Below are 16593 nucleotides of genomic sequence, written 5' to 3' on the forward strand. Positions count from 1 at the left end.
AATTTTGGGGGGGGGGGGGATACAAGAACACAGGCAGCCAGCAGATCAATTCCACATTTACACTCCCAACCCTCATATTAGCAATCAAAGAAAACAAGTACAACACGATGTACGGACAGACAAGTCATATATTGCAGGACAAATATATAAGATATCCTAGAACCTGGAGGACTGAAGATGATAAGCTTTTCCTTTAAATGACCATGATGGGATTAAGCATTCTTCTATCCATACGGACAAAGCTAATAAATTACTAAGCTTCAGAAATGGCAAGGGATGATCAGACTAAATATAAGCATAACTTTCAACTGATCAATCTGTACCTCCCATATCCAAAGTATGAGTTGAATTGTTGGCTCTTGCACTTTGTACTGTACATATCAAATTTAACACAACTAAAACTCTCAGATTTACGATACAAATGGCAGTTTACCTCCAAAAGATCTAACTCATGGAACCAAAAAAATCCAGCACCTTCCCACTTACAACCTCAACAGCTGAAGTCTAAGCCTATGAGCATCAAAATTTTGTAAAAGTTCTCCAAAGGCCATAAAAAACCTATGTTTTGGATATACGTGCAAATATGGAAAATTATCATTCACCAGAGACCTTGAGCAATCAAATCCAAATGATATCATAATGAACTCAACATCATAACCCTTTTCCAAGAAGAAGAGAACTCCTTCGAATTAGACAAGGACAGAAAATACATTTTTGTCTTGTCCTCTCTTTGTCGGACATACAGCTTATACCTTCTCTATTTTTTCCATGGTTGTTAAACTAAAACATAGAGCTAGTAATCTCAGGTTTTTTCAGTGGATGCATCTCTAAGATCATCACCCTCCCTACTTCATTGGCTATAATAATTTCTTTTATATGCCATACCACCAAAAGAAGTATGACTTAATTTATCAATAGATTTGATATTCAAAACATCCATTCATCAATGACTAGATGTAGAAACAGCCCTAATGCAGATAGTATTTCACCGAAGACGGATAGAATGCCAAGAAAAGAACATGAAGCTCAGGGAGCTGGTCACTAATGGCCTACAAAATTGAGGCACTAAGGAAGCTGAGAGATAGACAACCCAGGAGTTTCATGAATAATTCCATGAATATTTTCAACTGCCTTTGAACATTTGGCAATTGGCACAAACGTCAACCAAATAAATGGCCTCTACAGTAAAATCCACCTCTATTTCTTGTTCTATCGAGAATATGTAGATTCGTTTTCTTTCTCTACAAAATCAATTACTAACATAATTGCAGCAATTAGCAAATGATTTTGCACAAACATTAACTTGTGTCAACACTGCAGATAAATGCTTAAGAATGATCACAAAGTATTTTCTTTTCAGGAGAATATAACTATAAATTAGTAACCCAAAATGACAAAACACTGCTTGTATCTAAAGCAGGACAGTATTCCAGTCATCATTTGAAGTACATAATTAACAATATTAATGCGAGAAAACCTGTGCCCGCAGGAGGAAGCTAACTAAACTAACATCACGGTTTTTCGATGATGGCAGCCAAAAGAAAGAGATCTAAACAATACTTGTGAAGAAATCATCATAACAATGTAAAGTTCAGATTCGACTAATCGATGCACTAGGGGTTGGTTTGGTGGATTATTTCAAGTACAAAAAAAGCAGTTGAGTTTTCTTGATATAGAATGAAGCTTCATAATTCAGGCTACTGAAAAAGTAACAACTAACCTTCTGCTGGAGAGCTATTTAATAGTTTCATTATTATACTGGTCAAGAGGACAAAAGCTACAGAGAGAGGAAGATTATTCTATTATTCGCGGGGCAAAAACCTATTAAACTGATTGTATCGGTTAACCAACTTACTCCTAGCAGCATGTTAATCACCCAACTGGCTGAGTTCAAAAGTTAATGGTGCTATTTAGGAAGACCAAAAAAGAAATAATGGGAAAAGAACGTAAGCTACTCAATATGCATGACTTCGAATGGGGCATCTATAACAACATGAAACTCAATTCTAATGCACCAAGCACAAATGGTTAATCTGCTACACTAACCTGAACGCCTTTAACTTGCATCTGCTGTATAAGTTCAGTGAAAACACCTGCAGTATAGACAAACTTATCATCATGCATCTAGAACTTTGGACATCATGGAAAGAAGTGCAACATGTACAGTATGGAGTAACCCAGCCGGAAGAAGCTCATGAAAGTATTCAAAGACGGTTAATCTAAGAGAAGAAACAAATACATGTGCTGGATAAGACATGACATACTTCACCATCTTGAAACAAGGAACATGAGGCAAATGGCTTTTATAAGAGTAACCAAGAAGCATTTATTTATATGGTAGGGAATGCAGATAGGTAGAACAGTTACACCCCTTGTGCCCTTCCAGTATCTTACAAAGGCTTTCTAGACCCAGCTTCATCAGATAGTTCTTCGGCTTATAACTATATAACCTCATAATTTGTCTGGTATAGCCATGATAAAAAATCTTGTCTTCTATACGAGGATGAAGCACGTACAAAATTCAATGATTGAGAAACCTAATTGAGCTTCTGAAAAGCAAACAATAATATGCATACCCTCTTACTAAACCAGCAACAGTGCAGAAGTTGGAGCAATTCAAAAAATAACATTCACATTACAAACTAAGAAGTTTCTGAAACTTATTACTTTGTAATGTGAAGGTGTTTAAAATAATGGTGTGGGTGACCTTGAAATAGTAATAATAAGGATGATGACAGACTTTTGCATACTCTAGCATATGATGTTGGAAGATTTGGTGGCTTTAACTGTTAAATCCCAGGTTAAAGGACTCTACAAATGATGGGCTATTTCATTTCGTAGTTGCTCCAACTTATGCATCTTATAACGGCTCAGGTTGTATAATCTAGTTGAGGTGCATTCTGAAACAAATAAATAGCGACCTGTCTTCTTTTTCTTCCTTAGCTTTTTGTTTCTAACTTCCAATGACTTTGTCCAGATGGTTAGCCTCTGAGTTGCTTGAATTTTTTATCTTGGAAAGTCAAATGGGATTCACATTATGGATAAAAGAGCCACGTGGGTAGCTTTTAAGTTGCTAATTAGCTATATATCTGGTCTTGGCAAAGTTAGAAAGAATGTGGTTCCAAGTTAAGAAACAAGAAATGATTTCTAATATGAATATTATCTGTGAACTACTCCAACTTTTTGTACTGGTTAATTGGATCTGAATATTGCTCTTCAATGTTGACAAAACTGATTTTTCCATTGTTAACAAGATCTTTTGTGCTGCAACAACAGCATGAATTGTTTTCATTCAAGCAATAGATGTAGTTTATACTTATGGACTAACCCCCATCTTCATTCGTAAGGTCAAATAGACACATTATTTGGTCCTTACTATGTCCTTGCTTTAAGGAAAATCAACAAGTTCCCAAGTTCCATTGTCACAATATACATGGTACCAGCCAGTGTGTGTTTTCAACTGATTCAATACAGCAATATGATTTGATTTGTCCGTTCTATATGTAAAATAGGACCAATTCTAAGGCTTGAGATGATAATGCTAGAGCTATGTTAGAAGGATCTGGAGGCACACGCGTTAGAATACATATTCCATTTCAAGGGCTGAGAAATTGGTTTATCAGAGGACAGTCAACCTTCCGATGTAAAACCCCTTTCCAACACCGCAAAGTCGCATAGGAAGGTAAGACCATACAATGAGCTTTTGACCTTACGCACATATGCTCCAAAAAATAATTAAACAGATAAAAGTGACAACAAAAACATCCGAGTTCAAGTCTCATGTAGTCACCAATAAGACCATGCTTAAGATGTCATTGTCTTATCATTACTATTCATGGCCACACAAGGTACTATAAGTCGCTTCTTTCTTGTTTCATCACCACCTTTTTTTCTCCCAAGGAAGATGCATCATTAACATTCAAAATCAAGAAACAGACATAAAAAATTTCAGACATTAAAATAGCAAAACCAAAACATACCAGGATCTGACTCAATAGTGCACCACGACATGATTGTATAATCCAAATTCCAATCACTGCAACCCAAAAAAACCAAAGGAATTCCAATATTAGGTATCCAAACGTACAACCGCTATCATAACTATAATTCAAATTCCCCCAATGGTAATCGACAAAAACCTGTTACAAGCACACCCCGACGAAGAAAAATTGAAACCGGCAGAATTTTACCATTAAAAAACAATTCTTTAAGGAAACAGCTAACTCAGGGTCTTATACTCCCTGCTTTACTTTGCCAATACGTTAGAATAATGACTGAGAGTACCTTAAAAAATTGAACGGCCAAACTGGCGGTGGCTCAGCGGCGACAACGGGGTTTTTGGTGCGGGGTTGTGAATTGAGGTGAACTTAGCGAAACGGGTCGGGTATTGGTGACTTGGGTGGGAGGGCCTTTACAAGTTCAATTTGATTAGATTTATTTTTCCTTACAAATTTAATTATGATGTCATAGGATAGATTATATTTATCTCCTCGAAATTTGACATAATTATATAGAATTAAATATTTTTTAAAAAATATACAATTACACTCTTTTTCAAAAAAAATTTAAAATTATAGCTGTACCCCTTTCAAAAATTCTTTATTAAAATCTGACCTCTTTCAGTTAGGAATTAGACGAAAAATACTAACGAAAATGGGACAGGTGTAAACATTGATTTTTGAGAGAGTAAGTATAACTTTAAGACTTCTCTATGAAAAAAGTGTAATTTCACATTTTTAAAGGGGGTTTAAATGTAATTAACTCTAATTATGTATATCCCTTATTTGGTAAATTACAAATATGCCTCAAGTAAAAATAATTATTAGACGATAAGGTAACCATTACTATTTTACTTTTATTGATTTTTTTAAAATTAATACATCTGAATAAATATATAGAAATTTTTTATGATAGGTAAAATAAATAATCCGTATGTTAAATCAGTTCAAACAAATATTTTAAAAAATTTCAAAAAATATATAAAATTATAATTTATAATCCAAACGAATATCTTGGTCAATTCACTATAAAAATTGAATAAAAATCTAACAGGGGCTAATTAAATAGACTTTGTTAGATGAACATTAAAATTAGATGGAAAGATATCTATAATTTTTCAAACAACGAGTAAATATTTATAATTATGCTAAAATTTATTAATAAAAGACAAGTGCAGGTGTTAAGCAATAGAGCCGTATCAACTACTTTTTTCCGACTACAAAAGTAAACGGCCCCTCAATTTATACCCATCTGTTGATTCATCCATGTTTCATCTTTTGGGCACTAAATATATCAGTGATTATGATCTTCTAAAATCTTGTAAAATATATTGAAATATACCCAAAATATCAATAAAATTATATTACATTGTAAAATATGAGGAAAATACCCATTTTGAAAGTTTAACTTTTTTTTTGTTTTTTTTTTTAATTTTTGAAAAAATAATTAAAGCTAAAACATATTTTTTTATGCATTTTTAATTTTTTTTCTGTCATTCTGATTGCAATCATACACGTAAATTTTTTCAATCATTAATCTTATAAACTAATAATAACTTTTTAATAGCGTAACATCACTGATAATTCTAAATTAATAAAAATTTAATTATCAATTTCATCTGAATAAAAAGATATATTGATCTGAAATTATTAATAAAAAATAAAAATAAAATAAAAAAATATATTGATTTGTCGACACCACTAACAATCACATTCACTATTCCAAACATATTTTTATTTTCACTGCAAAACTTAAAACATACATTTTTCACTGAAACTGAAAATTAAAAATTTAAAACATAAACAAAACGATTTAAATTATTATATTTTTGTGAAGCCAAAATCATCCCAGGTGACGTAGCTGTAAGGGTTGCTGTACAATTTAAAAATATGAGTCGATGGTTGGTACTGCTATAACTTTTAACATATCAACGAGTAATGACTTTGATGAAAATTAAAGTAATAATGTGTATGAAATATACAAAAATCAGTAGGTTTAGTGATGAAACGTGTAGAAAACGAGTAGATGCTGTGAAAATGAGAGGTTTTGCAAATTAATATGCTTGTGTGAATAATTAAAATGTGAAGTTAACTCTCTTGATTTTCTTAGTCCCTCTTCAAAGGAGTCGGAAAAAAAGATCAAGGAGAAGGTTGCGCACAGTTTAGATACTGTCGAATTTCATAAAGAGTCTGGTTTTATATAATAATATCAGTGCAATTGTATGTCACGTCATCCGTGTCCCAAGTGAGTAGAAAGAAAATCTTTATTGGATTAATATATATCGACGCAACGTCTTTTTATAATCACGCAAACTAGAAAAAAGTAAAAAAATCGGAAGTATCTGACCAAAGTGCTACAATAGCAATTGGTATCGCAACTTATTATATTCTAATAACCAGTAATATTTAAATATTAGGATAAATTACAACTAATCTATTACTTAGATATGATGAAAATAATAAGTTCAATATCGTATCGAGCCCTCTAAACGTAATGAAGACAGATATGTACAAAAAAAAATGTTCGGCTACAGTGGATTTGGGCTGACATCCACCCTAATCAACCCAAGAAAACGACCCCCAAGTCTATAACATATGTAGATATCAAATTACTTATTTATACTAATATAAAAAGAAATAGATTTCTCACTCGCAAATAGCAGTTTGTAACATCACTACACCAAATCTTAAGTTGATGATTTTTTTTTATTTTTAAAAATGTGATGTATTAATTTATATATATTTTTATTTATAATATATTTTAAAAAAAATAATTTATTATATACACAATAAATTTCTTTATTATATACAAATTTCTTGCTAGGACAACTATAAGTATGTAGGTAATTATTAGGGTGAGAGAGTGAGGGTGAGGGGCCTCTGCCTTTAATATTTAAGTCCATGGAGTTGGGCCCCCACTCTAGATTGTAAGTTGGGTGGTGTTTGCAATAATTTCAAATAAATATTTATTAATTTATTATTAAAAAAATTACAAAAAAATATTATTTTTATTTTTATAATTTTTATTTGTTGAATGGTTTGCATTATTATATTTCGATAAAAAATTTAAACAGCTCCATATCAATTTTTACAATTTATCGATAACAATATAAATATTAAATTATTTTTTAAATATTTTAATTTTTTTTAATTTTAATGCTTGTTTTAAAATACTTTCAAATTTTACTATTCCTTAATTTATAATTTTTTGTAAAATTTATTTTCATAATATAACGGAAATTATTGACTTTGATGTTGATATGATATCATAAGATTGAAAACATGTGCCATCATAAAGATGAAGAATTATGAACATTTAATTTAGCAAAATGATGATATATAGAAGGAAAAATGAAAGTTGAGACCTTGTTGAAAACAAATTATATGACTAAATAGAAGCTAATGGTCCCCTTCAATTAATGCAGGACAGATGTTTGTTATCACCCATTCAAATTTTAGTGAGGGTAGGAAAATAGTGTTATGAATATTGTGTGATTTGTGTTTATTTATATATTTAATAATAATTTATATATGAAAATATCAATATATAATTTAATAAAATTGATAATATTATCAGGATATTTAATCTGATGACATAATTTAATATGGGTAAATTACTTTTTGTTGTTCGAACTATGATCGTTTTTATATTTTGGCATCTAAATTTTTTTTTACATTATTTTTCATCAATTTTTTTTTTGTCAAAAAAAACATTACATGCAGTGCACATCTGATTTTTAAGAGTTATGTGGTGTGATATTTTCTCATATGCATGGCATGTGATGTTTTTCTAGCAAAAAAATGATTATGTATTGTAAAGTGCAAATTTCGCAAAGTTGAGATGGCAAGTTAACACAAAAAAAAAAGTTTAGATGCCAAAATATAAAAATGTGTATAGTTTGGATGGCAAAATGTAATTTACCCAACTAATAAACCATAAGAAATTATAAAAGCTATACACTAATGGAGAGTCGCGGCATTTATTGTTGTCTGAAACCGTGATTGTCCCCTACATATAGATTTTAATGATTGACCATGACTCAAGGATTAAACCACATTAGCTCTCAACAATATTTAATTCCATATGCACGGCTACAAAGAGATCATAATCAGCCACGATCATGTTATCAAAACTTGTGGGACGTAAGACGTACTTAAAACCTCGTATAGAAAGTGATTTTATTAATGTCAGTGATTGTACACTTATTTAAATTTAAACAAAAAATAAAAAAAATATTTTATTATATCATAAAAAATTTAAGAAAAAACTATTAAATATGTGCCTACATGATACTTATTTGGATAACTTCTATAATTATGTTTTATTTATTATATATATATAAACTAATAATATGTTTTATTTCAGTTTTTATGTTTCATATTTATTTTATAAATATTAGAGTTAATTACATTTAAACTCTCTCTGAAAATATAAAATAATACTTTTTTCCCAAAAATTTTTAAATTATACTTACATCCCATCTGAGAATTCTCTATTTACACCCGACCTCCTTTCGTATTTGAACGAAAAATACTGATGTTAGTGTTAAATTCTTCAAATTTGAAAACTCTTATTTCGACTTTAGATGTACAATTTTAAAAATAAATTAAAAAAGATAAATTTAAATTAAGATTATTATAATAAGGTAAAGTAGTATAAGGAAAAGTTGAGTTTGTCTACGGAAAAAGACTAAGCAGTTGGAAGCACCCAAGTTTATGGTTTAAAAACTCTTCTACAAGCAGTTTCATAAACATGTACTCATTGAACAATAAAGTGAAAATATCAACTTTATATTGCTGAATAAAATTTTATTTTTTAAAATAATTGATAAGTTATAGAAAAAAGATTGTCTGTTGAGGGGACGCTATTATGAAAAATAAATTTAAAAATTTGATGTTCGATGGACGCTATTATAAAAATAACTATATATATTTAAAATAATAAATAAAATTCTAATTTAGTATAGAAAAAGATATTTTGGATACTTTAATACAAATTTTCAGTGATATCCTGACAAAAGCTAATGGAATGGATCAATTACTAAATGAATATTATTATTAAAGGTATCAATAATTTTTTATATTGCGAGGTATTTGTAATTTATAATCTATATCTATACTAATATAAAGAGATAATTTCTCTCTCCTCCCCTTAATTTTGATGTAATTATCCCGTGGTTTGAAAATTTACATTTAACACCTCTAAGGGTTGCTTCCGTCTAATAAATAAGTCCATCTGTTAGTCAAAATCTATTGAATTTGTTGATGTTAATAAAAAAAAAAAACTTAATGAAAATTGATATTTACCCTCGATTGACTTATTACTAACTTATTGTAGGTCAAACAATTTTTTCAGAGTAAACTACCTTTACAACGGTGATAATATACCTTCTCACATGCATTAAAGTGTGAAAACATATGGTGAACATATGAGGGTAATTTGATCATAAAAAAATTTATTTGACCTGCAATAAATCAGTTATAAATCGATTGGGGTAAATATAGATTTTTTTTTTTTAATTTTTTTGGTTAAGATTGGTTAATTCGGTGAGTTTTGACTAATGGAAGGATTTATTTGTCAGACGGAAACAAACTTCAGGGGTACTAAATATAATTTTTCGAATGATAGGGATCTACATATTATTACACCAAACTTTAGAGGACGAGAGTGTAATTATTCATAATATAAAAAAAAAGCCCCTCTTTAGTGACACCTCCACACTAATTTTTAAATATGATAGTTATACCCCTATTAGATAATTTTAAAATTTTAACACCATTGTACTAATTCTTCTGTTGGGTCAATAATATTTTAAGTTGTTTTTCTTTAGTTTCTTTTCTTTTATTTTTAAAGTGATTTACTGGTGTTCATACTTTATTTTTATTTGTAATATATTTTAAAATATAAAAAATTATTTATTATATAAATACACTAATATTGCGATACGACGACTAGTAATATAAAAAGAAAGATCATTTTTGCACTGAAAATAGATAGTTTATGACATCGAAACACCAAATTCTGAACTTTCTATTATACCCGTAGTAACAATATAATTATTTATTTATTTTGAAATTGTCCACAATATTTCTTAATCGCCAATATTTATACTGCACTTTTACCCATGTTCATGTCCATACAAATATTGCGCGACAGGAAGGCCATTTGTATCAAGTCTCAGGTAGCTGGACGTTGATTATCCAGTGATAAATTTGAACTTTGACCTCAACTGAAATGACAGTATATTGAATGGTAGACACATGTTACCGACGGCTTCACATTTATTTGGCTGACCCGTAATTCAGCTCCTTCCTCTGCCCAATCTCTCTCACACTCAATTCGCTCCCAACGCCCGGATGCCAAAATTTACTGTGCATGCCTCAGCGGAAATATATTCCAACTCCATGTTGAAATTTGTCCTCCACTCATCACTGCCTTTGTACGCACTCATAAATCAAGAAAATGAGAGAAAGGGAAGAATAGCAAGTTGACAACCCAATCCTTTCTCTACTGTGGTTCTCTTGTTACAACGTCAAAGTAGCGACACCCCACCACCGGTTTTAACCATCTTCAGCCCCGGAAGTAAGTGCTCAGTTCTCGAATTTTTCTGTTCTTTGATGGGTTGTGCAAGTTCTATGCTGGTAGATGTTATGTGGAATCCTTGTGAGTAACTGTAGTCGTTTGTGCTATGTGTACTTTGTCCAGTTGCACGTTGGTTCTTGGTCTGGTAACTTGAAAGATAGCGTGTTCTTGTAGTTTGGATCAATGAACAATAATATTCTCAGAGAGAAATGTGGTGTTGTAATCTTTAATGGAGTTCATTTTTGCAGGGGAAGGGGAAAAAAAAGGGATGTGGGATATGGAGATAGGTGGTGGGTTGATGAACATCGCTGGTCATGCTATTCCAATCAAGGAATTGCACTGGCTTTTCTCGGTTTTAGCGGGTATTTTGATGTGCAAAATTGTAAGTTGCCTGTCTTGTTTTCACCTTTTCTGGATTTTGTGTGAGTTTTATACCTCTGAATCACTGAAGGGCTTGATCTTTTTTGCTCCTATGAAGTATCAAGACCCTTATTTTAGTTGATGAGAGTTGATCGGTCGGATTGATAGTTCTTGCGGACACTCCTTTGATGGTTAGCTTTCTTCTCCCCCTTCTTTTAGGGGAAGGAGGAAGTGCTGTAATAAGTATGAGAACTGATTCTTTCATGGACTTGACATTCTGTGGACACTGAAGTCAAATACCTTCATCAGACTCTGCTGATTACCAGCATGTTGGTCATGGATGATTCCTTTTTAAAGGGATTCAATTTTGTTGTTGAAGGTGTACGAATTAACAGGTGTAGTTAGCGTTTCTTTCGTGAAGGAGTACAGCAAACTTAACAGTATACAGAAACTAGAATGGAACAACAGGTAATGCTTCGTTATCATGTCAATACTACTTAATTTAGGACATGTTCCTCAGTTGACAATCGCCATTGCAACTAGTGATCGACTGTACATTTCACAGGGGATTCTCCACTTTCCATGCCATTGTCGCGGCAGCCGGTTCTCTATATCTCTTGCTTTTTTCAGGTCTTTTTGTTGATGATGCCCAAGATGAGTTGATGATCAATAGAACATCAACTTTGTCAGACACCATATTGGGGGTACGTTAATTGAAAAAAGCTGAGAAAAGTTGAGTCAACTTGATACATAGTCCTTTGGACTTGTTTTATGCTTCTTGCTGGTTTAAATCATAACAAAACAGCTGGAAGTCATATGACACATGGCTACGGGATTTATCTTCCATGAGAGAACATCTTCTATTTTAGCCCGACGTTAGCTTGTTCTGTTAATGATCTCAATCAAAAAGAACCATCCTTTATACAGTGTCTTTTCTGCTCAATGATACAGGTTTCCATTGGGTACTTTTTAACAGACTTGGCAATGATATTCTATCACTACCCTGCCTTAGGTGGTATGGAGTATGTAAGTATAAGAGCCTACAAAATTTACTTATCATATATGCACTTCTAATTTTTATTTATCTGATCAATTTCTGTTGTTAGTTATTCAAATACGATCGTATAGTTCAACACCTCATATGAAAGACGTACAGTGTTGACCTACTTCACTTCTTTTGCCAGGTCGTACATCATGGACTCTCCATGTTTTCAATCATTCAATCCCTTTTGTGCAGTCAAGCACAAATTTATATACTAATGGTTCTGTTTACGGAAAGCACGACTCCTTTTGTTAACCTAAGATGGTATGTAATTTGAGGAAATAAATATACTTCATCTTTTTCTTTCCATCTCTGGGGTTTCGACATATATTCATATCTTTTGATACAATCAGGTACCTCGACGTTGCTGGCCTCAAGAATTCTAAACTTTACATCTACAATGGCGTGGCGTTGTTCTTCGGGTGGTTGGTACGGCCTATCAAACTTTAATCAACTTCACGATATCATTTTACTAGTTTAATGCTTCTTCAAACTACTTTCATTTTGATTCTTCTTAATGTCATTGAAACATGTGAACTCTTGATTTCAGGCTGCAAGAGTTATTATATTTCTGTTCTTTTTCTACCACATGTTCATCCATTTTGATCAGGTGAATACACATTTACTGGCTTACATTATCGATTTGCACCCTTATGAACAACATACGCGTTCAAAGTTTTGAACTTCTCAAACTTCAGCGGGAACCTAAAGCTCACAATACTTGGCCGTCACTGTTTTAAGTATTCTGTTCTAGTTAAAGTTGATATGAAGTTGTTTATGAGATATTAGGTGCATTTGCGTTCATGAATTTGAAATCAGCAATTTCAAATCCACAACAGCCAATACTTTTAACTTGTTTGGATACGTTTTTGCTACAACGGATTCCAAATCCTTGTCATATTATTTTGAACTGTATTTTGTGATCCTGTAATGGATTTCAAGTCCATTTAATATGAAGTCATTGAAATTCCTTGTTCCAAATACTTCCTTCAAATCCAGATGTAGCAGCATTAGTAAACTTTGTTTGTGCTCATCGTTGCAGGTCAAGAAAGTAGTCCCGATGGGCTTTTACAGCTTGCTTACGATACCTCCAACGATGGCAATGATGAACGTGTTCTGGTTCTGGAAAATCGCCAGAGGTGTGCTGAAAACCTTGAGCAAGGCTAAGCACAAGCAGTAGTATTAGTATTTCGTTATAGTTCTTTAGCATGTGAATGTCATTTACCCATGGTCTGGAGCTTAGAAACTTTACGCGTAGATCTACTTCAGAACAACCGTAGTTTATTTAACTTTTCGCCCTTCTAATTGTCGACTGGATTCTAGTCGACCCCCGTGTTGTTCGATTTCATTGAAATTAACTACCCGTTACTCAGAAAAATTTTTGCTCCAGAAAGTTTATGTGCAGAGATGTAAACTACTTGTACATGTAAAGCTAACAGTGACAATAATTATAAACATTGTCACCAATAAGAATTTAGTGACAGAAAAAATATGCATAAAATCATCACTAAAAACAATTAACGAAATGTGTATAATGATAAATCTTTATGCGAAAGCTTTTCACTAGTAATTATATTATGAGAACATTAAAATTACTGTGACTTAATATATATCTTAATGACAACTTTAAAATTATCAATTTAATATTTTGTTACAAAATATTAATTTTTCTTATTAATAATATTTTCTTACCTTTGACAAAATACTAATTTTCTTCTTCTATGCGTAACAAAGATTATGCATCTGTATTTCAACCAAGAGCATTTGGATACAAAACGTTCTTGTGAATATGTGCGCACACTCAACAAATCTCGGAAGCATATGCAGGGCGCTAATAGATACCAAACGTGTAAATCAACTTAAAAATACACGGTAAAAGTGATAATGTACAACTGGATTCAAACCATTAAACCAAAATTCCCACTAAAAAAAAAAAGAAAATCATAGTAAGGTTCAAAAATCAATGCTTAACCATTTGGTGTAATACACACAAGTACCTGGGGAGATAACACCATTAGGCGTACACAAACTAATCCGGGGGCAAGCACCACAGGGGATGGAAGCAAATGCACCCATCCTTGGACCCTTTGCAACACCTGCTGCACTTGCAATTCTGTAACAAACTGTTCCAATAGGAATTGAATGATAGTCTCCTAGACCAGTGCTCTTCACCTCTATGAGATCATTGTCTAAAACCATTGAGTTGAGTATTTCACTAACTTGTTGGTTGGAGATGTCAAATGTCACCACTCGATTCTTCTTCAGTTCATTGTAGACTCCCTCTAGGGTAGCAACCTTCTGTGTACGCAAGTACCTAAAGCATAGTTGTTTAAGTACATTAATAAGCTCTTTGTCGAGGTTCCCATCGACATACCATTCACCTCCACTGATTTCCTTAGAAGGTTCAAACTCGACGGCCATGTAGTGTTTTTTTCCCTTGTTTTGAATGTTTACTACCTCTTTGATCAACTTTTTAGCCAACAAAGACTTGAGTGATTTGTTGACAACATGGTCGGTGAGCTTTGTCTCTTGTTTGATGTCTCTTGCCCAAATGCCCAAATCCTTTTTACCTTTGATCGAATTGAGGATCGCACGCTCGGCATCTACCAGACCTGGTGAATCTGTTTCAGGTCTTTTCCGCTTAAGGGAGGGATTTACAGGTCGGCGACTCATTCCTGTCAAGAATTGTCATTAATGTGGAGGGAACTGAAACATAACTTTTCAAGAACCATAGGAAAAAAGTTAGTATCACTTTCATAAAAACCATTCAACTTCAAAATATTTCTCCCACAAGCTTTCCGGAAATATGAAAGACGAGATGTTTGATAAGCTTCTAAATTTTCACCCACCCAAACAGACACATGATATATCCACACAAGCACGCTCCCAGGTATATGAGTTAAATATTAAGACATATCCTATCTGAAACTGAATATTGCCCACATAACCTCTGAGCAACATCAACCAGCCCCTAGATGCTAATGGCTCACAGAGCACCATGGCACAAAGGTCTCGTGGAGCCATGAATGGTGCATGGCTCGGTGGGTGCCTTATATCAGAGTAAGGAGCATAATTGCATAAATAAATTATATAACATGTTCGTCACTTCAACAATTAGAAAACTGAACTTACAAGTTCATTCTTTTTCTTAAGAGGAAAAATCAATAAGTTTAGCCAAAAGCACCACAAGAAGGCAGACAAGTTCATTCTTTTTGTCAAGAGCAAACAACCTAGAAAGCTTAAACTAGACGGAACAGATATCATCAATACATTAGCATAAACGCCAGCATTTCCGGCTCATCAGCAAATCTGCGCAAAAATGTACAGGTAGCAAGACAGGGGGCCAATTAAGGCCAAAAAATCACACAACTGTGCAGAACTGAAAAATGGACAATGACTTTATGATGTGCTTTCAGTAGGAATCATTCTGATCCGCTAAAGAAGTAGAACTACTCATAATGCACAGAGTGTAACAGTTAAATGTTGACGCCAAACCCAACACGAGGTCACAAATAATGAACTACATTGTCACTCTAAACAAATTTGTATAGATTTTGTCATCAAAATCAGACAAGTAATGCAATGACAAACAATAGACAGAAAATGGACCCATTATTGCTTAGAGGCCGGACTCAATCGACCACTCCGGCCATGCCGGTAAAGACTTGATGTCAGTATTGGTGTATGTCACCACCACCGGAAGGGAATTTCTTTTACACAAAAAACAGGAAGAAAAAATTAGGTAATCAGACCACGAACCTGAAATTCCTTGGCCGTATACAAGGGTGACGGCGCGGGCTCTGAACTTTTTCCGGTGCGTGCGGGTGTGATTCGGGGGACCGGAGATATGAGAAGAGGGATTCGTGGAACTGGAAAACGAGAGGGAAAAGGGGGAAATTATTCTTATTTATCTTTAATAAATGAATTGTTTATGATTGTAAAACTATATATATAAGTAGGGATCAATTATTGATTATGGTTTAACTCTGTCTTGGGCCACCTTAATATTTCAGATGAGTAACCTGGAATCAAACGAAATATGTAGAAGAGTCGGTAAATAGGGTAGGAAGCTTTAGTCTACAGCTTAGCGTGAAGATTAGATTCATGAAAACAGATGCGCCGTCCAATAAATTATCATCCCTGGAGTCCTCATCAACAGGGGAAAGCCCAAAGAAGAAAAGAGCCCCAGCCTTGGTCCAATACCACATTTGGGATTCCACTTTAAAAGGAGGACTGAAAATGGATGCCCATTCCTATCTACATTCAAAGGCCCGATAACCAGATAGCCCATCTGTCATGCCACTCTCCATGTAAGACCCGGCCCTAAAGGAAGCCGATCTCCAGTCCCCTTTTCATTCGACAGGGCAACTGGGACAGATTGTCCTCTTCTTAGTGTACCAGCTTCGCTCTGGGAATTTTGACGATCCGGTGTTGGTTGGATTTCTTGGCATATCTATGCCGCTTCCTGTATGTTAGCTGCTGCACCGGTTTCCACTTCAATTGGTTTTTAGGATTCTGGAGTTCTTGGCCTTTGGGTGGCTGAGGCAGAGCCATTCACACCCGTTTAGTGCTTTTCCTTCTCCAAATGCCCTAGTTTCCCGAGATTTTTT

The 16593-nt window shown here is 33.3% G+C and overlaps 4 protein-coding genes across 5 annotated transcripts in view; 2 read left to right on the top strand and 2 right to left on the bottom strand.

Moving 5' to 3' along the window:
- Positions 1–4433, bottom strand: part of LOC105163812 (ubiquitin carboxyl-terminal hydrolase 2) — a 5873-nt gene extending 1440 nt beyond the window's left edge. The window contains exons 1-3 of one of the 2 annotated variants that reach the window (XM_011082298.2): positions 4285–4433; positions 3981–4036; positions 2047–2093 (exon numbers count right to left, since the gene is read on the bottom strand). In XM_011082298.2, the coding sequence (XP_011080600.1) occupies positions 2047–2093; positions 3981–4011 (78 nt within the window). In that variant the 5' untranslated portion in view covers positions 4012–4036; positions 4285–4433. The other variant, XM_011082299.2, reaches the window with a different exon arrangement.
- Positions 10237–13363, top strand: LOC105163813 (transmembrane protein 56-B). Its single transcript, XM_011082301.2, has 9 exons — positions 10237–10581; positions 10830–10963; positions 11321–11409; positions 11507–11645; positions 11893–11967; positions 12126–12247; positions 12337–12412; positions 12534–12593; positions 13026–13363. Exons 2-9 carry the CDS (start codon positions 10850–10852, stop codon positions 13161–13163), a joined length of 813 nt encoding a protein of 270 aa, XP_011080603.1. The 5' UTR covers positions 10237–10581; positions 10830–10849; the 3' UTR covers positions 13164–13363.
- On the bottom strand, positions 13832–15973 carry LOC105163814 (DNA-directed RNA polymerase III subunit rpc6-like). Its single transcript, XM_011082303.2, has 2 exons — positions 15743–15973; positions 13832–14658 (listed from the first exon to the last, which is right to left on the bottom strand). The coding sequence occupies exon 2, from the start codon at positions 14654–14656 to the stop codon at positions 13937–13939; it is 720 nt and encodes a 239-aa protein (XP_011080605.1). The 5' UTR covers positions 14657–14658; positions 15743–15973; the 3' UTR covers positions 13832–13936.
- Positions 16319–16593, top strand: part of LOC105163816 (actin-related protein 2/3 complex subunit 2A) — a gene marked incomplete in the record, with an annotated part of 12154 nt that continues 11879 nt past the window's right edge. Inside the window, 1 exon segment of the mRNA XM_011082304.2 lies at positions 16319–16593.

The sequence above is a fragment of the Sesamum indicum genome, linkage group LG6 (genome assembly GCF_000512975.1).
Source record: "Sesamum indicum cultivar Zhongzhi No. 13 linkage group LG6, S_indicum_v1.0, whole genome shotgun sequence".
NCBI lineage: Eukaryota > Viridiplantae > Streptophyta > Magnoliopsida > Lamiales > Pedaliaceae > Sesamum > Sesamum indicum.